The 24,423-nt window shown below is 43.9% G+C and overlaps 2 protein-coding genes across 13 annotated transcripts in view; both read right to left on the bottom strand.

Annotated features, from left to right (window-relative positions):
- DNAJB13 (DnaJ heat shock protein family (Hsp40) member B13) overlaps window positions 1-20,892 on the bottom strand; it is a 65,212-nt gene extending 44,320 nt beyond the window's left edge. For 5 of the 9 annotated variants that reach the window (XR_012509743.1, XR_012509742.1, XR_012509744.1 and 2 more), the window contains exons 1-6: window positions 10,318-11,433; window positions 9,326-9,487; window positions 6,341-6,498; window positions 4,807-4,920; window positions 4,329-4,442; window positions 3,308-3,384 (exon numbers count right to left, since the gene is read on the bottom strand). Coding sequence is in view for 5 of the 9 variants with exons in the window: in XM_074372613.1 (XP_074228714.1) it covers window positions 3,308-3,384; window positions 4,329-4,442; window positions 4,807-4,920; window positions 6,341-6,498; window positions 9,326-9,487; window positions 10,318-10,549 (857 nt within the window). In the remaining 4 variants the exon portion in view is untranslated. Of the gene's footprint in view, window positions 1-2,381; window positions 2,701-3,307; window positions 3,385-4,328; window positions 4,443-4,806; window positions 4,921-6,340; window positions 6,499-9,325; window positions 9,488-10,317; window positions 11,434-13,078; window positions 17,493-19,210; window positions 19,310-20,757 lie in introns of those variants that run through there. The other 4 variants (XM_074372616.1, XM_074372614.1, XM_074372615.1 and 1 more) reach the window with 4 other exon arrangements.
- Window positions 19,761-24,423, bottom strand: part of PAAF1 (proteasomal ATPase associated factor 1) — a 39,956-nt gene continuing 35,293 nt past the window's right edge. The window contains exons 12-14 of one of the 4 annotated variants that reach the window (XR_006721118.2): window positions 24,162-24,296; window positions 22,748-22,830; window positions 21,304-21,358 (exon numbers count right to left, since the gene is read on the bottom strand). Coding sequence is in view for 2 of the 4 variants with exons in the window: in XM_010973116.2 (XP_010971418.2) it covers window positions 21,281-21,358; window positions 22,748-22,830 (161 nt within the window). In the remaining 2 variants the exon portion in view is untranslated. Of the gene's footprint in view, window positions 21,359-22,747; window positions 22,831-24,161; window positions 24,297-24,423 lie in introns of all 4 variants that reach the window. The other 3 variants (XM_010973116.2, XR_006721117.2, XM_045508829.1) reach the window with 3 other exon arrangements.

Genomic DNA, 24,423 nt, shown 5'->3' with positions numbered 1-24,423 from the left:
GAGTCAGCCTCCCTGTCCCTCTTCCTACCACCTGTCCTTAGAGGCAGGAAAGCAGTTGGGCATAGCTACTTCTGTTTCAATGGGTAGGGGACTCAGGTTCCAGAATCCCAAAGTATCTTGTGTGGGGCTAAGCCCTTAAAATTAAGCCATCCAGGCCTATTTTATAAATGTCTGAAGAAGCTGAAGGCTGAGACAAGTCATGCAGGCAAGGACACAGGAAGCCAGCAGCTGAACTGGGACTAAGACTCAGTCTCCTCCCTCCCCCTGTGGACTCTTCCTCCAGGGACCAGTGCTGGGGTCCTTTGGGAATCCTGTTGGGCACCTGTGGAGCCAGGCCCAGAGAACATGAGCTCCCTTCTCATATGGCCTAAAGCAGCTGATGCTACTGCACCCTTCCCACTGGTCACAGCTAGAGGCTGGGCCCTTCAGTGCATGGGCAAGGGGTCCTGGAAAAGGAAGGAGAGACCAGGATTCCTCATCCTCCTAGCTATGACAAATTGAACTGAGGTCTCATAGTCCCCCAGAGGGACAGGGTTGGCTGCCGTGAGCCAGGGTGAAGGTGGCAGCCCACCCAGGCTGTTCTCTGTGGGGCAGCATAAGTGGAGGACCCAATGCAACCCATGCAGTTTTAATTGTCATCGTTCATCCTGTGAGGTAGGCTGTTCACTTGCACCAGAGGAAATGGGCAATTTGTTGCCCTAAGTGTGTGTGTCAGCTGATTCATTCACCAGCCTTGTGGTTCAGACACTGGGATGGACGCAAGGCCTCGAGACCATCATGGTTCTGTGCATGATCCTGGGACAGTGAGCTGGGAAAGGTGGTAGAACCACTGGACAGTGTCCCAGGAGGCCTCAGAAACTGTCCTCAGCCCTTAACACCAATAATGACACGACCTCCTTTAGCTGACTCATAAGGCAGGACTAAAGATAACAGGTAATTTCATAACAGTCTCTTATCAGGCCTGAGAACAGGCTTCCTTAAGAGTCTCACCCTGAAGGAAAAGTTAGGGGCAGGCTTTCCTCCTGGCCCAAAGAAGACCTGGCATGCTAGAGTTTTACAAGGCAGGTCCCACACTCCCTCACCCACTTGTTTGCTCTTATTAGTAATAACAGAGCACCTACTACCACCTCACCAGCTGGGTCCTGCCTCAGGGCAGAGTCTGCTTCACTGTTTCCCACAAACTGCAAGATAGGGGTTATAATCTTCACTGTAAGAAACAGGCTGAGAGGCGAAGCAGTTTGCCCAGGGGCACAAAACTGGTAAGTAGAACACCTGAGGTGTATTTAACTCCAAAGCCCACATTCTTTGATGAACATGCAGAGATGCTTCCTAGAACCTTGGTCTGGAGTCTACATCTCAAGGTCTCCTGCTACTTTCCCCTGAGGTTCAAAAATGGCTGATTGGTGCTGAGTCCCCAGTTAAGAAAACCTTATGCTAATATGGTGCTTATGGTGGAATCTAAGCAATCTAGATATCAAAGGGGCCTTTTCTGACACCTCTAAAGTCACTGCAGAAGTGGCCACCCACTCTCATATAAACTTGGGACTTTGCTAAGACCCAAACCCAGACTCCAGTGAGGGGTGTCCTCCCCCAGGACAGGAGAGGTGCATGCGGCACTGTTGACTGCTGAAGTCAGCCTGGGGAGGCAGGTGTGGTCTACACAGGCCCAGCTGGGCCAGGAGGCTGGCACTCCCACAGGCCACGTTAGCAGCAATGCTGGAACCCTGAAATCAAAGTGAATTCACCAAGCACTTTCACACTAATGACATGGCAGCCTGTGGAGAGTTATGAGCTCTGCTTTACTGACAAGACTAGCAATAATGCCCAGGGGGTCAGTGGGAGAGCTGGGAGCAGAACCCAGGTCTCCTGCCTCCTAGACCACCCTGCCTAGAGGCAGGCACAGACCTGACCCTCTGCACAGACAAGGCAATGGAGACTGGCAAGGTAGAAACCAAAGCCATTTCCAGCACATGTGTCCTTTGTGTTGCCTCTAATCTAAGAAGGGTGAATCTGTGGGAAGCAGCCTTCAAGGTTCTGGTGACAGCTTTGTCACTGAGCCCTGTGTGACCTGGGACAAGAATTTTGTTTTCTTTGTGCTTCAGTTTTCCTGAGTACAATGTGACTATATCACACTGGAGACTGCCCTTCTAAGGATTGTGTGTCATGAGAAATAGGACTGAGGACACTCAGAGGCCATGCAGCACTGCCCTGCACTACCAACGTGGTAGGCTCTGAGCCCTCAGGGGCCTGACTGTGCCCACACAGCCAGGACAGGGACCCAGGTCCTCAGCTTCCTAGGCCCTGCGCTTCCCTCTGCTCCACAAGAAGGCCTGTATATATAAATCCCTCCAACACACACTCTCCTGGGTGTAGCTGGAGGATAGGGAATAAAACTTTATTGTGTCAGTTTAAAAGTCCCATGTCATCCCATCCTCACATGTCTGTACAGTGGGCTGGCCCCCCGCCCACCCTGAAGCTGTGGGGGTTCAGGTAGGGTAAGGCCCAGCTAGCCTCCTCTTCCTCCTCCAGCTCCCAGCCCACCAGAACTATGTCAGCAATGCCTGGCGCAGCAGCTGCTTCTTCTGTGGTGTGAGGTGGGTGGGGAACTGGATGTCAAAGAAGATGAAGAGGTCCCCCTTCTTGGTGGGGTCCTCTGGCAATGGCATCCCCTCACCTGGCACCTTCTTGAAGTACTTGGGACTGAGACAGGGGAGGATGAAAGAAGAGGGTTCAGAGTGCACCCCAGAGCAGCACTTCAACAGATCCCATCCACCCTGGCTCACATTACCTCAGGTGTGGGGCAATCACCAGCTACTAGAACTGGTGGGAGGGAAGGGGAGTCTGGCTTGTTCCAGACAGCTGGAAATCTCTGATGGAGGATTCCAGGAATCTCTTTTTAAGATGGGAAACCAGACAAGGAGTGAAGGAACATGAGCAGACCCTGGGTTGGGGGTGGGGAGTGCTGGACAGCTGAGCAAGCTTCCCATGTGAAGGACCTGGCTTGGAAAAGGGCTTAGGGGATGCAACTCAGAGCTCTCCAGAGAGGTTCTGGAGGATGACGGCAACAAGAAATGACTGGGGGCCTCTAGCCTCTTCAGTGGCTTTAGGCAAGTTAGAAAAAGGTACTCCATTTGCCAGGAGAATGTAGCCTATAGCTTGGCCAGAGTGGGGCCTGGATTTCAGTCTCTTTCACCCTCTTGTGCTGGATGCAACCTGAACAACTGTACCAGGCTGGCCTGTCTGACACACTCACTAAAGCCCAGACAGTCCTTCTTTTGCCTATGGGGGCCCAAGCAAATGAACTCACTGGACGATGTCATTGATAGGGATGTTGAGCAGACGGTCATCTAGGGTCTTCACCTCCACGGTGCAGCAGGTCAGAGCCTAGGGGACATTAAGGCCAAGGGTGTGAGTAGGGAAGGTCCCCATGTCCATTCTGTTTAAAAGGCACTTTATGAGATTATTCAGTGCCAGGCCCTAAGCTGGGCCTCAAGGAGACAATAGGATGTTCAAGGACAAACAAGTAAGTGAGTCACCCAAGGAGTTCACAGTCTGGTAGGTGAGACTGATGTCAATATGTGTTATGACAGAGGAAGTAAAAGCATCAGTGGGAGACAAGGAGGGGCCCCCAAGCCATTCTGGGGTGGGGCAGGAGGGCTTCACAGCGGTGGTAGCAGTTGATAAGGCCCTTAAAGGAACGGGAGGTGGGGAGACAGCACTCCAGGCAGAGGGCCCAGCATGTATAAGAGAACCCAGGTGTGAAAAGAAAAATGCACCCAATGGGCAGGAGCTCTAAGTGGCAGTGGCTGGAATGCAGGGGATGAGATCAGCAGGGGCCAGATATCTGGAGGCCTTGAATGCCATGCAAAGATGCTTGGACAGGAGTGTGACGTGGTGGGGAAGTGTCTGGAGGAGACGAGAAGGGAGGCAGGAGGGCCACTGAGGAGGCTGCTGCACACATCCAGTTGCACAGACCCAGGCAGTGGGGATGAACAGAAATGGACCAGGCAGAGAGAGATTTGGCAGTGGGATTGACGGGACTGACTGAGTGCCTGCCTGCAGGTGGGGTGGATGAGGGGCAGCAGAGTCCAGGCTGGGGCGCCGTTTCTTGTTTGGGTTGTGAGGGCACAGAGGGGCCACTCACAGTCAGGAGTGAAGACAGCCACGAAGATGCTGTGTGGCATTCCTCAAGTTCTGGAGGCTGCACCATGCACCGGGGTGAGTGGAAGGTGAGGCCTCCTTGCCTTCAGGCCTTATATGGGGTGTGGTGGGGTTGGGGGCCTCATTCTGATCTGCCCACCCCTTGCTCCTCCACTTCACCCACTCACCTTGCCCAAGGGGATGGAGTACACAAAAAAGAGGTTGTCATTCTCCCTGCGGAAGCGAGGGTGTAGCTTCTCCTTTACGATGAAGATGATGTCCGCTGGGATGATGTTGGGACCCTGGGCAGGGGAGGCCAAAGAGTGACAAGGACTGATTGGCTCTGTGACCTTGATCAAGTTCCCGCCTCTATTGGGCTCCATGTCTTCATGTGAACAAAGGAGATTAGACCAGGTTTTCTGGAAGGGCCTTTTCAGTTTGGCCTCATAGCCCCTCCTCTGAGAAGCCTACCCCAGTGAATCCTACTTCCCACCAACCCCCGCCTGTCCTTTGGAAGGCACATTAGGGATCAGCTCAGTCACTCCTGTGTTCGCCCTGCCAGATCAGGGCTCCCAGAGGCAAGAAAAAGCACTGCCTCCTTCCACCTCAGTCTTTCCACCACATGAGCCCTGGTGACTGACTCTAGTCAGCGTCCCTCTCTCTCACCTGGTCCCCTTCCTTCTCGAAGGTGATACGTGTGCCCTGCCTCCAACCAGGCTTCACATCAATTGTGAGGATCTTGTCCTTGATGATAGAGGAGTACCCATCCTCGTTCAGCACCTGTAGTGAAATGACAGGGGAGGGAGGTTTGCTCAGGATTTCCCAGTGGGCCTTTACCCATGTGAAAGATGGTCTGTGGGATCTATGCTCAGCTCAATCCTCTAGCAACAGGGAGAACTTGCCCGAGCCATCCCCATGCCCACCCTATTCCACTGGAACCAAGAACTTATGATTCCAGGATGGCAGGGCGAGCGATGTGGCTGGGGCCTGAGATGCCAAGCAGTCACCATGATTTGATCAAGGCCACAATTCCAGCCCTAGAAATTATGTGGCCCTGGCCACTAACAGACACACAGTGAACATGAACTCAGTTCCTCACCCACCCCAGAAGCTTGGCCTTGAGCCTCTGGCAGGTCTCTTAATCCCAAAGGGAGAAATACCACTGGAGGTCGACATATCTCAGCCTTACCATCTCTTATGTCTTCCATTCATTCCCCAATCACATGCCCAGATGGGTGCCATCTGTGGAAAGCATGGCTCCAGTTGGCAACTCCTCTGCTGGGCAAAGGTATGAGGGGACCTTGCTCATGTGCCTAGTACAGGGCTGGACCATGGGACAGGGCCAAGCCAAGGACTGGACCCTGGGAGGACTGTCCCCCAGCCCACCCCCCATGCCCACACTGCTCCTTCTTATTCATGGGGTGTACACACAGATGAAACCCAGAGGGTATTGTCTGGAAACACCCAGAGACCAGAATTCACAGGAGATTCTCCTCCTCTTCCCTCAGGGATGGGGCTGAACTGAGAAGGGAGAGCTCTCATCCCAGTTAGGAGCAGGCAGAGGGGATTCCTGCACTGAGAAAGAACCAGGCTAATTCCCTTGTTACTGAACACAAGACCATGTGCACAGTGAGGCCAAACAATAGGAAAACATTGGAGTTTGGAGCAGAGATGGGTTTACTGCAGGGCCAAGCAAGGAGAATGGGTGGCTCGTGCCCCCTAAAAATAACCCTGAACTCCCTCAAGGGTTTCAGCTGAGCATTTTTAAAGGCCAGCTGAGGGAGGGGCGTCCCAAGGTATGTGATCAGCTGTGCAGTTCTCTGATTGGTTGATAGTGATCAATCCTTAGGTGCCAGAAGGAGGGCTAAGTGCTCATGATCATCAAGTAGTTAATTTCTTCCATTTGGTGGTGGTTTTTAGCATCTGAAAAACTTGGATGTATGAGATGAGATACTATTATCTGGGTACTCCAGAAAGGAACTACAGCAGAGGATATCTGGGAGAGGTCTGTCCCGGGAAGGCCCCATACGGTCCTGCTCGGTTACATCCTCAACTGTCCCTTCCAAATTTCAGATTTTAGAATTCTAAATCTAAGATTCCATGATTCCATGGGAGACTATATATGAGGTCTCCAGTTAGGGTCAGGAAGGAGGTGACCAGTAGGGTTGGAGGGGATAGAAGGTGGCTCCCAAGTACTCACCCTTCGAGAGATCTTAATTTTCTTGGTGCAGCCAAAGAATAAGTCCTCCAGGGACAGGTAGAGGTCTCGTTCAATTGGGGGGTCCTGTTTCTTGACCCCTCGGCCCCGGAGCCCCCCAAAGTTCAAATCCACCTCATTTCTTTCTGTATCAAAAAACTCTGCAGGAGGTGGGGAGAAGTAAGGAGTAAGAGAAATTGTGTCCAGAGACTTGGATTCGTAGACAACCCCCCTACCTCTTCAGTTTCCAAGTGTTATATCCAGCCTCCTATTCCCACTTTGCATATTCAGACAGTTTGGTCAGTCCAACGAGCTGTCCTCAACTGCAAATCCAATTATTACTGTCCCTTGCCACTCTCCACTGCTTCATCTCTGCTTTGGACTCCATCCCCACTCTACCGCCAAAATCAGGGATGTGTCCCTCAGGAGAGGAGTGCCCTCTGGTGGCAGTGCCTGGTAGTGCAGAAATGACACGCTGTTAGCTTTTGTGGAGGAGGGTCAGAGCCTGCCAGTTCTCCCTACCTTTCCCCAAGCTCCACTGCCTCTCACTGTCCAGTCCAGCTCAAGACCACTAGAGACCCCAGATTCAAATTTCTATGAAGTCAGCAGCTGAGATGTGGGAGGAGCACAGTTAAGCCCTAACAAATTTGAGACATCACCAGTGTGTCCCCAAACTCCTCTCTCCTCAACTTCTTTTGCCCCTGCCCAGCTCTACACTCATAACCCCTCTTGCTGTCCCACCTTCCATCCTAGTGCAAAGAGCCCCTTCCCTGTGATGCGCAGTGCAATTGTCCAGGCTTCAGTTTCTCACTCTGTGGGGTGGGGTAACATGCCTGACCTGCCTTCCACCATGAGGATCAGATAACAAGATGATGATGAATTAAAACTAGCTGAGAGCTTACCATGGGTCAGGTGTTGTTTTCAGCTCTTTGTATTATTATCACATTGACCCAGAGAGGTCAAAGAGCTCACCGTCTCACAGCAAGTAAGTAGAGTTGGGATCTGAACCCAGGATGATATGACTATAGAACCACTGTCCTTAACCACTAGGCTTAATGCTAGATGTGAAGCCGTTTGTAAACTGTAGTCAGTGGTCTCTGTCATGATTCAGCTTTTCTGTACTCTGCCCCTCATAGTTTGTGCCACAAAAAGAACTTCATAGGCTAGAATAGTACAATGACCTTAGGCTGGGGGGCAAGGCAGAGTCTCACTCTGTCGCCTTAAGATGTGATGGGTCATCAAGAGGCCTATGAATTACCAGGTCCCCTCTTGCACCACTGAATTCATTTGTTCACATAGCACCCATGATATGCCAGGTCTCAGACACCTCAAAACCCAGGTCACAGGAAGCCCAGCCCTGCAATTCTGCAGGGAGATGGGACACAAGAACCCCTGGGGTGAAGCACTATAGCAGTATAGCTCCTGGGAACTGCCTTAGGGACCCCTGAACCATGAACAGGCGATGCCCCTGTAAGCTCTGGTTTGGCTCCTCTGAACAGCCTCTCTCCATGGATCTGTCCCTGAAAGACAGGCCCATCGTATGGTATTTTTCTGAATGCAAAGCCTGTTTTCATAAACATTAATCTCATTTGATAATGACCTGTGAGGAATGGCTATTTAACAATGAGGAAGCTGTTTCAGAGAGGTGAATTGATTTGCCCAGAATCACACAGTTCATAAGTGGTGGCGCATGGATTTGAGACAGGTCCTCTGACTCCAAGTCCCTTGCTTTTTCCAGTCTCACATGGAGTTTATAAACTCAGCCTCCTCTGGCCGACAGGTGAAGGCAATGCACAGTGGGCAGGACCTCTGATGTGGAGAAGCAGCCAGCCACAAAGCATATTAACATGGAGACAAGGAAGAGAGAACTTTTGAAATGTAGACAGGCTGTGATATAGCCAGGGAGAAGGGGCTGGGGAAGCCAGGCAATGAAAATCATGATTCTGAGTTGCTTCAATGGAGCCAGCAAGACAGGTCTGAAGGTGAACTGTCCTTGCAAGATGACTGAATCTTGGAAGTCAATTCTTTGTCAGTTTTTCTAGGACCTGGGATCATCCTCCCATCCATCCCTGTACTCAGCTGACTAACATACACCTGTACAATGAAATCTTATGCAGCCATTAAAATGAATAAAGTAGATCTGTATATAATATAATGTATAAGAAGGTAATCGCTAAGTATAAGTGAAAAAAATCAATGTGTACTATGTGGCCCTATTACCTTAAAATAAAAGACATAAAAAATAAATATAAGCTCATAAATGCATAGAATATTTCTAGAAAGATACATAAACTGTTAATAATGAGTGGCTGCTTCTGGGGAAGGGATGGAGGGCTGGGATTTATTTCTTTTTCAATGAATTGGGTTTTTGTTGTTGTTTTTTCCCACCATGTACTATATATATTTCTTCAAGTAAACAAAGCTGAGACAGGCTGGTACCTCGGACCCTTTGCTACAGTGCTTGCACCTGGACAAACATCCCCTCTAGCAACAAAATACAAAGAAACTAGAAGGGACTAAAAGGTACAACTAGGGCAAATTATGAACAAGATACAAAAAGACCAAAAACCTCACCACCACTTTGAAGAGTCCCGAACAAAAACAGGACACAGCACATGATCCCTGCACACACAGCACTACCAAGAGGGTGGCCCAACCCCTGGATCCACCTCTACACCACCCCATTTAAGGGACCAGTTTGCCACCTCCTCAGGGAGGGAGCAGGGAAACCTGTTACTCATTTTCACTCCCTCGTGCTACAGCACGAGTCCCAGTAAAGCCTTGCCTGAATTTCTTGTCTGGCCTCTCATCAATTTCTATTGATTAAGAAATCCAATAAAAATAATAATAAATAAATTTTAAAAAATTTAAAAAATAATAATAAAGAAATCCAAGAACCCTGGCCAGTAACAAAACAACTCAAAGAAAAGCATCTTCTAAAGCTCTGTGCTTCCCCAGTAAGGCAAAGGGGCAGGCAGGACCTCTTACCATTAAAGGGGTTATCTCCCCCGAAGAACTCATGGAAAACCTTTTCAGGGTTGCCATGGAAGACGTAACCAGTTGTCCATGGGGTCTGTGATCCAAACTCCAGAGGAATCCCGCCCTTCAGGCCCTCCTCTCCGAACTTGTCATAGATGCCTCTTTTCACCGCTGTGGATATGTGTCACCTTGAGTAGGGGGCCAGCCTTTGAGGCTGAGAGAGCTGGAGGGCTGGGAAGTAGGTTGTGAGACAGAGAGAAAGGGGCGAGGCGAAAAACAGCCTTATTTCAAAAATGCCTGCTGTCTGGCAGTCTTTGGAGGGAGACTTTGGAAGTTAGGGGCTTAATTTCATTGTGAGTGGACATAGCTAAGGCCCCATACCCAACAAACAGGGAAGACTGAGACTTGCTGGGGGAGGGGTGGGGACTGGAGAAGAAACCAAGGGCCTAAGGGTCAGACTATCATCCTGGGATCTGAATTGTATCAGTCATCATAGAGCTACTGTCTTATGTGGGGTAAACAGAATCCTAGAACCTTGAGATTTTAGAATATAAAAATTCTAGAGTTTTGAAATCCTAGAGTCCAAAGTCCTGAAAACTTGGGGCTGGAGAAACTTTAGTGATCTTCTAGGAATAAGTAGGCGTGTCTGCCTCAGCCTCAGCCTTCTTCTCTGGGCAGGAAGCATCTCACTCTGCATCCCTGCAGGGGACGGGTGGAGTGTGGGGATGTGGAGGAGCCCTGCCCCAGGTCCTGCACTGCTGAGGGGCACCTGTCAGTGTATCTGGGAGCTCTTCACACCACGTCCTCCACCTGAGCTGGTGTTTGCTGAGAAAGGCAGTTAATTATGTTTATTTTCTCAGTTTGTTTAAATGCTGAGCAGCGAAGAACGTTTATTCTCTGTTGGGCCCCCTCAGAAAGCCTGACACTCGGAGACATAAGGAATGATCTTAACATAGATGCAGGACAGAGGGCCACCCTCCACGCTCAGCCCTGTTACTCACGGTCGCTCAGCACATCGTAGGCCTCTGCTATTTGCCTGAATGTCTCTGCCGAGGATGGCTCAATGGACTTAAATGGGTGGTTCTTAAGGGCAAGTTTCCGATACCTAGAGGAGCAAGGGTTAGTATCCTGAGACTCAGACCACGGCTCAGAGCTGGCTCTGCTGCCTGGTGGCCTCCTGGAGCTTTGATGCTCCAGCTGTAAGTCAGGGCTGTGGTGGCCGGGGAGGAGCATCACTCAGAGCCCTGGGAAGAGAACCCAGTGTAGGGAGCACAGTTGACTGACAGCACCAGCAGCTGTCCTCCTGGCCATTTGTGTGAGGCTGCACTGGCTCTGAGCGGCTCCCAGCCAATGCCTCAGCTTGGTGGGGGTATCAGTGCTGGCTCTTCCCTACAGGACCCAGGCCTCCTCCAATACGCAACCTCTGCCTGAGGCCTCCCTATCAGCCTGGCTGAGATTTTTCCAGACCACACTTCAGCCCTCCCTCCCCCTCTCCTTTCACATGTATCAGATCTGCACTGTGGTCTGCACACTCCTGCTCCCTCTTCACCCTCACAGGGGTTTCCCTTAAAACACTTCTTGCACATCTAATCCTGTCTTGGTGCCCAAACTGACACACAGGCCTCTTGGGAAGATTAGATAAAATAAGGTGTCAGAGGGCTTGGTGTCAGAGGCACTGGCCACAGGTCAGGTCCTCTCACTGTCCCCCACCTCTGTGCTCATTCTCTTCCTCATTTCTGTATCTGCCCAATCCCACCACTCAGAGATGCCACACCCACAGCATCTGAGGTATCATCAGGGTCCCAGGAGGAAAGAGATTTGTGGAGAGTTTAATTAGGGACCACGAATTACGGTGTGAGAGGTAGGAGGGAAACTACAAGGGACAGCCCAGGCTCCTGATACTAGGAGCCCTGAGGTGCCCTGACTGCCCCCGACCTTATAATTGGTTGTCACAACCTCCCTGAGACTTCCAAACCAGCCCTTCTCAACTACAAACGCTGCAGTCAAGTATGAAATTGCAAGAGAACTCTAACAGTGAGAAAAAGTAACAAGGTTTGAGAAGAGTTCAGTTTTTCATGTAAATTTGAGTAGTTTAAAGATGCAGTAACATCACTCTCATTCACCTGCTTTCCTAAGTGGGAGAGAAAGGGGTGAAGTCACAGTCCAGGCGTGGCAGTCTAGAATGAATATATTGAGAAGTTAATAGCTGGGCAATTATGAATCATCATGGTACTTTTCTTCATTACATAAATTTAACCTTTTTTGGGGGGAGGTGTCAAAATCTAGGTACTACCATAGGAGCGTGTCAAACATGTGACTCATCCCTTAAGAGCTGTTTCAGGGGAGAAGGGTTAAGGATATTGTTTGGAACATATACTGTTCTTTTAATCACTCTTCATATGACATGGTTTCAGATGCAAATAGTTGCTGGGCATTTTCATACTCATTATCTCATATAATTCCACTTCAATACCACAACAACCCTTTAAATTTTTTTAGAGATGGGGAAACTGAAGCTCAGAGAGGTTAAGCAATTTGCCCATGTCACACAGCTACCAAGTAGAACCTAGGTTCAGACCTTGCTCTTTCCATTGCTTAATTTGGGCTTATCTTTCTGCATTCCAAACTGCCCTCCATCCTTGTGACCTTTCCCTAGACAGGTGTCACTGGCCAGGGAGATATTGTGAACACTGGGTGACATCACACACAGTCCTAAATTGTTCTGTTTCATGAATTTGTGTCTTGTTTCTCCAACCACACTGTAGACACTTAACCCCCAGAGGTCCCCTACAGGACTTGGCTCCAGTGGGCAATTATAGTCAGCAAGGTGTCTGAATACTGACTCTGCTAGTTATTGGCACATGGCCTTGGGATAATAATGGCACCTACCTCTCAGGGCTGCTGTGATAAGTGAAATAATGATGGAACATTCTCAGAACAGCATCTGCACAATTCAGTAAGTATAGCTATTACCACTACCCAACCTTAACTGAACTTAGACTCCTCCCCTTTTCTTTACCCTCTAATGATCTAATTAATGGCCAAGTCCATTATTTCTTTTCTCCCCAGCCCACTGCCCTGCTTCAAGCCTCATCTTTTGCCATGATTACCATGACAGCCTCCAAAGTGGACTCTCTCCTTCCAATATAGCTTCCACATACCCCGTATATCCCCTTTTTTAACCCTCATCATGCTTGCTGTGACTTATTCAACATCTGTATTCACCAACAAAATTAACCTGCACATCTGATTCATATCTCCAGCTGTTGAGACTATACCTAACCCATATGGTAGATGCTCGATAAATATTCGTCAAAAAAATTTTTTTTCAGAAAAACGTGCTGATTCCTGTCCTAGACTTTTTTAAGAAACACTGTAAATCCCCAAGACTTGATGGAACTATTCAGAGATGCAGTTTATTAAATGCGAAAACCCCACGTGTCAGCCAAAATAAAATTTGTAACACATCTGTCAGGTCACTCTCCTGTTCACAATCCTTTGGGTCTCCATAATATTAAAGTCTCCTCAGTCCCCATTTCATTGCTAGGGAAAGCAGGGCACCCAGGAGGGCAGGCAGGGTAAAGGATGATGGATTGGGAACCCTGATTCAGCCCAAAGCCAGGATGTAGGTGTGCAAGAAGCAAGAGAAGGAACAAGGTTTATCTTGTCTGCCTAAACTGTGCAGGGAAGTTCAGTTTGGAAGAGATGAAAGTGGGGATTTCCCCAACACAACCCAAAAGCCTCACTCCCACCCCAACTTACGCGCTCTTGATCTGGGCATCCTCTGAATTGCGAGTGATCTGGAGCACAGAGTAATAATCCTGGCCCATGGCTGGCTGGTTGTCAGTGGGTGGGTAGTCCTGACTCCAGCAGGGCTGTTAGTTTGCGTTCCTTGGTTGCTCCTGACAACCGCACAGGGGCACTCTGGGAGTTGTAGTCCTTCCTGCCTAAGCAAATTACCTTCTCAGCTCTGCCTCACAGAAGACCAAAAGAAAAAAAGGAATCAAAGAACTGATTCTGTGAGCCTGACAAGGGTCACTCAACTCAGAAACCAGAGAGAGAGTTTTTAAGGAGAGTAGTAATTAGTTTTAACAAAAAGTTTTAAGAACAAATACATTTGGCTATTTTTAAAAAATAATTATTTTAGAATGGTTTTAGATTTTCAGAAAAGTTATGAAGATGAGTTCTCCCATATACCCCACACCTGGTTTCCCCTATTATTAAGACTTTACATGAGTATGGTACGTTTGTCACAAATAATAACCAATATTGTTATATCATTTATAACAGAGGAAGTCCATACTTTACTCAGATTTCCTAGTTTTTAAGCTAATGCTGTTCTTTTTCTCTTTTTCTCCTGTTCCAAGATCTGATCCAGGATATCACATTGCACTTAGTTGTCACGTCTCCTTAGGCTCCTCTTGGCTGCAACTGTTTCTCAAACTTTCCTTGTTTTTGGTAACTTTCACAGTTTAAGGAGTATTGGTCATGTATTTTGTAGAATGTCTCTCAGCTGGGATCTGCTTGATGTTTTTCTTATGATCAGATAGGGGTTGGGGCGTTTTGGAAGGAGACCATAGAGGTAGAGTGCCACCCTCCTCCCATCAGGTCAGAGGCACACACCATCACCATAACTTACCACTGTTGATGTTGATCACCTGCTGAGGTAGTGCTTGTCAGGTTTCTCCCCCATAAAGTTATTTTTGTTTCCCCATTTCTGGATTGTACTCTTTTGAAGGAAGTCATTTTGCAGCCCACCCTTCAAGAGTGAGGAGTTCTGCTCCACCTCCTGGAGGGCAGCAGTGCTGTTTTCCAAGGTGGCACAAGCCAGCTTCACACACCACTGCATGTATCCCAAACAACATTATTTAACTTTTCATATTTTTAAACTTTATTTAAATGGTATTATTCATGCAAATTGTGTGTGTGTGTGTGTGTGTGTGTGTGTGTGTGTGTGTGTGTGTGTGTGTGTGTGACTTATCTTCACAGCGGTTGTATAGCATTCTCTGTTGATGCTGAGTATTTGGGCATGTGCATCAACTGCAAGGTAACAGACAGTTTTCTGAGGTGGTGATTCTCATTTACAGTGGCAGAACAGCAGTGTGTGACAGTTCCTTTTTGCTCCACGTTCTCACCAATCCTTGGTGTCAAGTTTTTAAATGTTTGCCAATATAGGTGTGAAACAGCATCTTTATAGATTTTAATTTGCATTTGTTCGTGAAGGTTTTTCTCATGTTCATTGGCCATTTGTTTTTCCTTGTCTGAAATGCCTATTTACATTTTTTGTCCATTTTTCTATTAGGCTATACTTTTTTTTAATCAATTTTTTGTGACTCTTTATATTTTATGTTTTTTTGTTGATAGTATAAAATACAAACCCCTTTCACCTTGGAGCTTGTCTTTTCAGCATTTTTTTAATGGGGTCAAATTTATCAATGTTTCTTTTGTTTCTACCTTTTCTGTCTAGTTCAAGAAATATTCCCTATATAAGGTCATAAAAATCTTCACTTACATGTTCTTCCAAAAGTCCATTTAACTTTAAAATTTTTAATCTACCTAGAACTTATTTTTCTGTATATGGTGCCAGGTAGGTATCATTTTTTTTTAGATATCCCACTGTCCCAGAACCATTTATTTAACAGTTCATTGTTTTCCCACAATCTGTACTGACTGCTGTGTTACATACGAAGTTTCTACATATGCATAGGTTTGTATCTGGACCATTGTTCCATTGGTCTATTCCTGGGCCAGTGCCACACTATAGCCCTTCCTCTCCCCTTCCTCCTCCTCCTTTTTCAGGAGTATCTTCTCTTGAGCACTACTCCCTCACTCAGCCTCTTACTCCTCTGAAACAGAAATGTGTTCTTAAGAAACGATCTAGTATCAGTTACACAGGGAAAGAGCAGTGCTACATTTTAAACCTCATCTCTAATTGTAGATGGAAAAGCCTGATGTGCCTTGATGGCATTTCAGATGATAGTGACTGAGATATTTAGGAACTTTCCTGGGTCCTCTGAAGCCACACTGTTACAGAGGAGGGCCTGCCTTAAAAGTAGCTCTTTCATATTATTTGAGGCAAAAGATCTATTTTAGGTATATTTAGGTATATCTAGAAGTGGTAAAACGCACTTTTGGAGTTAGGCCAAAGGGCAGAGCAATCAATTAAGACACAAAGTGTAGGTTTTGGGTGAGTTGAGTTGTTAGAAAGTGACCATATCTTGATGCTGCTGTGCTTACATGCCATTTGTGTGACCTGAAGCATGTTTATTTAATGGCCCCATGTCTAAGTTTCTTTGAATAAATGGCGTTATCAACATGAACTCCACCACAGGGTTGGTGTAAACATATTAAACTATACAAAAGCACTTATCACATAGAAGAAGCTCCCTCAGCATTGAGGCAGTAAAGTCAGAGCCAAATCCTATCTGTTAGCTACTAGTTTTATGACCTTAAAACAATTACTTCATAGCTACAGTTGTCTGGTTGCAAAATGAAAATATGGAATTACTCTTGATACTTTTTGCATTTCCAAATTTTCTTCTGTATTTGCCTTTTTATTTAACTACTGAAATCGAGCATCTTTTCTTGTGTATTGGCCATTTGTCTTACTCTTATTACCAGAAAAAAATGTTATTAAAAATTAAATTCAGAGACTTGGAGGAAGGCCTTGCTCAGCCTGGGACTGGCTGTCATGAATGCAGAGGGAGAAGGAGACCCTATCGGAGGTGTGCAGGGGCTGTGGTGAAAGGGAGGAGACAGTTTGTGTGGCTGGCAGACTGGTTCCTCACAGAGGTACTGAGCAAAAAAGTGAATATACTGAGAGTCATGAGATCCAAGTTTCTCACTGTTGGAGAAAGGAGCTATTTACATAGAAGGCTAGAAATAAACCCTGTGGCATTGGAGACGTAAATGTGAACACATGACTTTTAATATATATAGAATGATGGTTGTAGAAAGAGAGAAGTATATATGTATTGTCTACTGATAGGGCCTAGGAGCAGTAATACCCCAGAAGTAAAGAGCATATTGGTACCCAGATATTGGTTTCTGAATACCATTCTCCATTAAAAGGGACCAGGGCTATTTAGGCAAATGACTGATTCCCGAGCTGGGGAGGGGAAGTATAACTTGAGGCTTGAGTATCCTGTGGTACCAGAAAATATAGAAATGCTCAAAGAATGATGGAAACATGTCAAATGGACACAGGATCCAGCTTGAACAAGCTCCCACTGGGCCAACTTGGACAATTTAAATACCAAAGTAAATAATAGTAATAATGGATTATAATCCATAGAATAAAAGATGAGTCCATGAGTAATTTATACTAATATATTTATGATGAATAATTGAGAGAACAAATAAATAAACGGAGAAGGGAAAGTTCTTTCTTATAGTAGAATGCTGATTATAAATGTAAAAAGAATAATAGAATTAGAAAATCACCATTTGGCAATTATCATAGGAATAACTGATTCAGACAGAAATCATCAAAGAATGCTAAAACCAGCTGATGCAATATTGATGAGGAATAGGTTATTTATATAGTCTCAAAGTATCTCCCCTCAAAATACTTATGAACTCTCCAGTGGAGAAACCTGGTAGACACCATTTTAACTGGCTTAACATTGCCTGACTATAACAAAAAGGATGGAAAAAAACAAGTGTTGGCAAGGACATGGAGAAATCAGAACCCTTAGACATTGCTGGTGGGAATGTAAAATGGTGCAGCCACTTTGGAAAACAGCTGGCAGTCTCTCAAAACATTAAACATAGAGTTACCACATGACCAAGAAGTTCCACTGACAGTAGAATGAAAAACATATGTTTACATAAAAGCCTGTACACAAATGTTCATAGCAGCATTATCCATAATAGCTAAACAATGGAAGTAACCCAAATGTCCATCAACTAATGAATGGATTAAAAAACTGTGGTATATCCCTACAATGGTGTATTAGGGTTCTCCAGAGAAGCAGAGCCAAGAAGATGTGTGTATGTATACAGAGATTTATTTTAAGGAATTGGCTTACGTGATCATGAGGCTTGAAGAGTCCAAAATCTGCAGCGTAGGCCTGCAAGTGGGAGACCCAGGGAAGAGTTGTATTTCAAGTCCAAAGGCAATCCTCTGGCAGAATTCCTTCTTGCTGGAGGGATGTCAGTCTTCCTCTATTAAGGCCTTCAAAATTGGATGAGCCCCACTTATGTTATGGAAGGTAATCTGCTTCACTCAAAATACATTTATTTTACTTTATTTATTTATTTTTTTAACATCTTTTTTTTTTTTTTGAGTGGGAGGTAATTAGGTTTACTTATTTATTGATTGATTTTTAGAGGAGGTACTGGGAATTGAACCCAGGACCTTGTGTATGATAACCACATGCTCTAATACTTGAGCTATACCGTCCCCCCACAATACACTGATTTTAAATGTTAATCTCATCCAAAAAATACCTTCATAGAAACATCCAGAATACTTGACCAACTGTCTGGGCAAATGGCCCAGCCAAGTTGACACATAAAATTAACCATTACAAGTGGGGTGTTCCTTGACAACAAAACGGAATAGAGTACTGACACATACTACAAAGTGAATGAACCTTGAAAACATTATGCTAAGAGAAATAAGCCAGATACAAAAGGCTACATATTGTATGATTCCATTTATATAAAATGTCCGGAATAGCCAAATCCATAGAGACAGTCAGTTGATTAGTGGTTGCCAGGGCTGGGGCATGGGGAGTGGCTGCTGAAGGATATGAAGTATCTTTCTGGGGTGATGAAATGTTCTGGAATGAGTGGTGATGGCTGCACTACCTTGTGAATTTACTAAAAAACCACTAAATTGTATACTTTAAAAGGATAAATTTTATGGCTTGTGAATTATATCTCCAAAAAAAAAAAAGGGCTAACATCACTAGCAATGAGACAAGTCAACATTGTGTGGCTTCCAATATGATGTTCTTAGGACAGAGAATCACTTTTGGGGTATTGTTGCCAAAATGCCTAACCTAAATCTAATCATGAGGAAACATCAGACAAACCCAAAGTGGCCTATATTCCAAAAATACCAGGGTTATAAAACACAAAGAAAAACTGAGGACATACTCCAGACAGAAGGCAAATAAAGGCAAAATAAATGGATTAGATCCTGGAACCCAAAGGAAAGAGTGATTATAAAGAACACCGTTGGGACAACCAGCAAAATTTGAATGGGGTCTGCAGACCGGATGACAGTACAGGATCAGTGTGAGTTTCCTTGTTTTGATAGATGTACTGTGGTTATGGAACAGTGTCCTTTAAGTATTTAAAGGTAAGTGGACATAATATTTGTGTATTACTCTCAAATGATTCAGAAAAAAATGTAGCATACATAACCTGCATGAAAATATGTACTATATAAAATAGAAAGAGAGAGAATGATAAACATAATATATAGTTAACAACTGGGAGATTTGGGTGGGGATATACTGGAATCCTCTGAACTACTCTTACAGCTTTTCTGTAAGTTTGAAATTATTTCAAAATAAAAAGTAAATTAGAAAAAGAATACGAAATATATCCACAAAGACACTTGTTGAAGAAAAAAAACCCTTTACTTTGCAAGGCTATTGTGAGGACTGTGCCTGGCACACAAAAACATGTACACAATAGCTGATGCCGCTGCCAGCTTTTCAGATCTGAGAAATAGCACTTCTCACAAGAAATCACAAGGGGGCACCAAAAGCCAAGAAACAAGGTCTTCCACAGAGCTTCACTGGGCCTTTAGTGCTGTGGATGGGGGTTGTCTACCCTTCCTTACCCAGAATGCGCTCCTCAACCCAAAAGTAAAAACAAGCTTTGTCTGCTGCAAAGCGGGGATTATTCCATTCACAGTAAACAAAGCTTTGGTGGTACCTGAGAGCTAGCCTCCGCTCCTTCTGCTTGGGTCTGGATTTCAGGATAGCTGTCAAGGGTCATTTCATCCATCACAGCCAGGATATCACCTATGGAGACCTGCGAAAAGGAGCTTGTGAATGTGATGGCAATGGAAAAGAGCGAGTCCTGGAATGCCTACTCAGAGACACACTTGTTGTGTGAACTCGGTCATATTCTCCCTCATCTTGTTTTGTTAATCTGACTTCTTAGAGGACTCCCCTGGACTTCCTGTGATTCAAAATTTCTGAGCTCTGAAATATGTCCTTTTGGGTCTACCTGAGCCTATCACAAATCACTCCTTAAATGAAACTGCTCTAGTCCCAGGTCTTGTAACCCCATGGTGTAGTGAAAGGAGCATGGACCTTGGAGACAGACAGAGCAAGGTCCAAATTGAGGCTCTGGTACTTAATTTCTTGAGCCTCAGTTTCCTTATCTGTTAAATAGAAATAATACCATTTCTTTTTTAAGAGTGTTAGTGAGGATTAAATATTTAAATATAGTACCTAGAACAGAGTAGATATCCAGCAGATACTCAATGAACCACAGTATTTTATTTTCAGATACTCAATGAACCACAGTATTGTATTTTCAATTTGGTTTAAGCATAAGCAACAGGAAAGAAAAAATGCGATTCAAAGTTAAGATAAACTATGTTCAAGTTCCTACTTTCTATGATTGTTGGCAAATCACTTTATCTCTTTGAGTCTTACCAACAGCCTTTACAAACTCTGTAAACCATACTCTTACCCTACCCAGGAATTACCTTCTTCTTTTAAATAAATCCTGATCTTAACATACATGTTGCATCCTCCAAGAAACCTTTTATCTAATAAGCTCTAAAATGTAACTGATACAGAAATTATTAAATTCATACTCTAGAAATTATTAAAAAAAAGAATGAGGAAAGTCTGAATGTACTGAGATGGAAAGAACTCAGAGATACTAAGTGAAAATAAACCATAGAATACATACATTATGATTCCATTTTTATGTTTAGGATGAAAAAGAGGCAACCAGGTTGAACCCTTCCTTAAAACCCTTCTGTAGTTGGTTCCCCATGGCCATCCAAATGAAGTTCAAGCTCCTTACCTGGTATTTTCATTATTTGGACCCTGCCAACCTCTCCAGCCTCCTCTCCAATAGACCAGTCTTGCCATCCCTTAAGCTCTGGATTCCATCTATGACTAAAGTGCCCTTCACTGTCTTTCTCTTGTTCTCAAACTTTAGCAGGCATCAGAATCACCTGGAAAGTTTATTCAAATACTGATTGTGGGCCCCATGCACAGAACTTCTCATTTAAGTCTGAGGTGGATCCAAGAATTTCTATCTCTAACAAGTTCCCAGGTGATATTGATGCAGCTATTCCAGGGACTGCACTTTGACAGCTGCCGCCTTTACAATGGTATGATTCAACTTCATCACCTGAATAAAGGCTAACCAATCATATCGGTTTGCCTGGGACTGAAAGTCCCATCTAGCAGAAAATCCCTCAGTCCAAGGAAAACTGGGACAGTTGGTTACCCTACCTGTATAAAAATCTTTCCCAGGTTGCTGCTTGTGGGCCATTTACTGCTACTGTCAAGTAGTCCTTCCCTATAGCCAGGCCAACAGGAAGTGCCTGAGAAAGGAATTCCATCAGCTTGACTGACTTTTTACTCAAGCAAGAATATTTAACAAAGTTTCTCAAGTTCAGACTCCTCCAAACATATTTTCTTTATTTCCTCCAGAGAACAGGCTTTAGTCCTCCAGTCCTTGTAAACACTTAACACAAGCAGTATCAGATCAAACTGTAAGCATCTGTATCCTTGTCCTGTGTTGCTGGGATGAGTATATATAGGGAGAAGTTAGGACAAATGCAGTGAACACATGTGAGCTTCTTACTCAGCTCAACATAGGTTTTATCATGGAATGATAGTTCCACATGGGCCAATGCAGCTCACTTTCTGTGACTTTCAAAGGGTGCCCGAACCCATGACCCTTGATAATGTTTCCGCTCATTGTTGTCAGAGTCAATCTTTTTCATTAACTGGGACTCTTCTTCCCAAGGCGTTAGAGGTCAGAGAGCTGATAGCGTCGCACAAGACCATCCCGACAGCATGTATAGATCTGCTTCTCCCATGTGGCTACCTGGAACACAAGAATTCACAGTTCAAAGGAAACCTGGGATTCTTCCATTTCAAAAAGATAGAGCCTTGTCATCGACCCCCAATAGTACAAGGGAGTCTGAGAAGCTTTACTGATTCCAAACACAAGAGAAGAGTTACATCCATGTTATGTATTTAAAAAATGGCTAGCCAGAATCTAAGGGCGCGCATGACCACAGAATGGAGGAACTAAGTGACCAAGTGGAGAGCAAACCCACTAGTGTTGTGTATGGTTTAGTGCAGATGGACTGTACTTGGGGAGGAGACGATCCATAGAAGGGCCTGGGTATCCCTGAACCTCATAAAATTCTATGCAAAGAAGTTCTCAAAATGTGCACTTTTTCCTAAGGAGAACTTCATCAAATTCTCAAAGCAGTCTGAGACTCAAAAAAGGTTAAGAACTCCTAATTTAATGGAAATAGTATTAATTCTGGAGTTAAGCTTAACCTGCTTAATTAGCAGGTTTGCTGATAGGTAGCTGCATGACCTAGGGCAACTTTCTCAATCCCTCTGAGTCCATTTATTTGTAAAACAAAAATATGTTAATTCACAATATAGAGCACTATGCAGGAATTTAAAAAAAGAAGTGTATCTATATGAATTTGGAAACAGTTTCAAGATGTTAAGTAAAAACCCAAGCTGTAGAGTAATATATATATAGAATGATACCAATTATGTACAAATTTGGATGTAAAACTACATTATTTATGTAAATACATAAACACAAAGATGTAAGTGCAAATTCTCCAAAAACAGTCTTGAAAGATACACGCCAAACTATTAATTCTAGTTACTTCAGGAAAGAAGAGTGGAACAAAAAAGTCTTAAAGGGGACTTTTAAGTCTGTACAATTGTGTATTGTTTGAATTTTTATATGTATGTATTAATTATGCAACTGTTCCAAAATTATAAGAAAAAATTAGAATAATAATACCTATACCTCAAGGAATAATAATGACTATTAAATAATAAATGTAAAACATCAAGCACAATATCCGGTCAATAAATATTACTTCCCCTTTCGTTTTTCTCTTTCTACTCTAAGTGAGATAATCAGTCTTGAACTTAAATAATGATAATAACAGCTAATATTTATAGAATATTTAAAATATACAAAGATCTTTCATATGCATTATCTATTATCCTCACTTTACAGTTGAACTGACAGACTGAGGCAGTGAAGTGAATTTTAAAGTTTCTAGAGCCAGTAAGTGATGAAGTCACTTCTGATTCAAAATTATGATTTCTTTCTATCCCACTCCTAAGTACTATATTACCCCTAATAACTACAAAGTAGCTGAATTCAGTCTCCTCTAAAGCCCTAGATCCCAGGTGAGAATCACACAGGCCTGATCTCCTCTCAGGTATGTACCTTGTACACAGGGTCAGAGTCAGCCCCAGTGAGCTCAATGACATAGTCTAAGTCTTGCTGGACAATGAAACAGCTTCCATCACCTAAAAGGCAGAAAGAAAACTTAGATAACTGAAGAGAAAGCTGTATGAAAAGGAGTTTAAAAAAAACCCAACTAAATATTTTAGTTTATTTCTGTACATCACTGGCCTAAAGAAGACTGTCCTAAGACCCAGAATGGCAGACAGGTCTCATTATGTGGCTCAAATATGAGGCCCTATAATGTCGGCCTAAAATGCTGGCTCAAAAGGATTTGAAGGCCAAGAGCAAGCTTAGTGGGAAGAAGAGTTATCTTTGATTAGCAATAACTGCCAAGGGCACAGAGCAAACAAATGCAGGTTATATATCTGTTTGCAAATTTACCCTAGACAATTATTTTTAACAGGGAATTTGTCTACATAAATGTCTTTAAGAAAATTATGCTCCCAAATTATTCTTCAGTCTATGAACTTGAACACATACATCAGGTTATACCAAGAAAATAAAAATATATCTAATATTTAAACTTACTTTTCTCAGAAAAGCATGGACAAATGAAACTTGGAATGATGTATAAACTACTGAATAAGTGATTTTTTGTTCTTGTTTTACTTAATATAAGAGTAGTACGTGCTCACTGAAGAAAACTTTAAAAATAAAGGAACAGAAGTAAAAACATCACCCATAATCAACCATTTGAAGACAATTACCATTCACATTTTAATGTATTTTTTCAGTCTTTTCTGTGCAAATTTTCATTTTACATGGTTGAGAGCATACTGTATAAAAGAATAGTTTCTGCATAAAGTTTTTTCTATATTAAGATTTTGACTTTGTATTGAACCTTGGACAAGAATCAAAACACATTAACTAGTCTTTTCAAACATTTTAGAAACCTGAAAAACTGCTTTCCAAAATTACATGTTGATCAGTATTACTTTATCTGTTAATCAATCTATACAACAAGCAGCAGCATACAGGAGGACCTTATTCTTGTATTATTGTTAAAAGTAATCTTTTCCAAAAAAGAATCTTTACCTTTTAGAGATACATATAGAAATACTGACTGATGAAATAATATGATGTCTGTGATAGGTTTCAAAATTATAAGGGTTGGGGATTGTAAGAGAATGGGTAAGAAAAGATGAAACAAGATTAGCCATTGGTAACAGCTGAAGTTGGATAATAGGTACACCAAGTTCATTGTGCTATTCTCCTTACTTTTGTATCTGGTTGATAATTTCTGTAATAAAAAGTTTTTAAAATTGTTTAATCTGGCAATTTTAATCCTTTCTCTAGTAAATCAGAGTTCTAAAGTCCTCAAAGATCATCTATTTCCAGCTTCTAAACTAGTACAGAATTCCCTTAAGAGCATCCTGCAGAGGAGCCAACCAACCTGTTTGTCCAGTCCCAGAGTTAATGGTGCTCGTTACTCAATGCCAGCTTCTTTCTTATGAAACAGAACACTTTTCCATATATTGAACTGAAATGTGGCTCTTGGTAACTTTCTTTTATTGCTCTTAGTTTTGTCCTTTGAAAACAGAGTTATAATTTTAACCTCTCTTCCTTTTAGATATTTATTAATAACAGAAATTATGCCTTTCCTTCTCTCCAGCAGGAAAGAGCTACAAAAAGTAGGAGGGCCAGGAGTTAGCTCT

This window comes from Camelus bactrianus, chromosome 10 (genome assembly GCF_048773025.1).
Source record: "Camelus bactrianus isolate YW-2024 breed Bactrian camel chromosome 10, ASM4877302v1, whole genome shotgun sequence".
Lineage (NCBI taxonomy): Eukaryota > Metazoa > Chordata > Mammalia > Artiodactyla > Camelidae > Camelus > Camelus bactrianus.
This window is presented reverse-complemented; position numbering and strand designations above follow the sequence as displayed.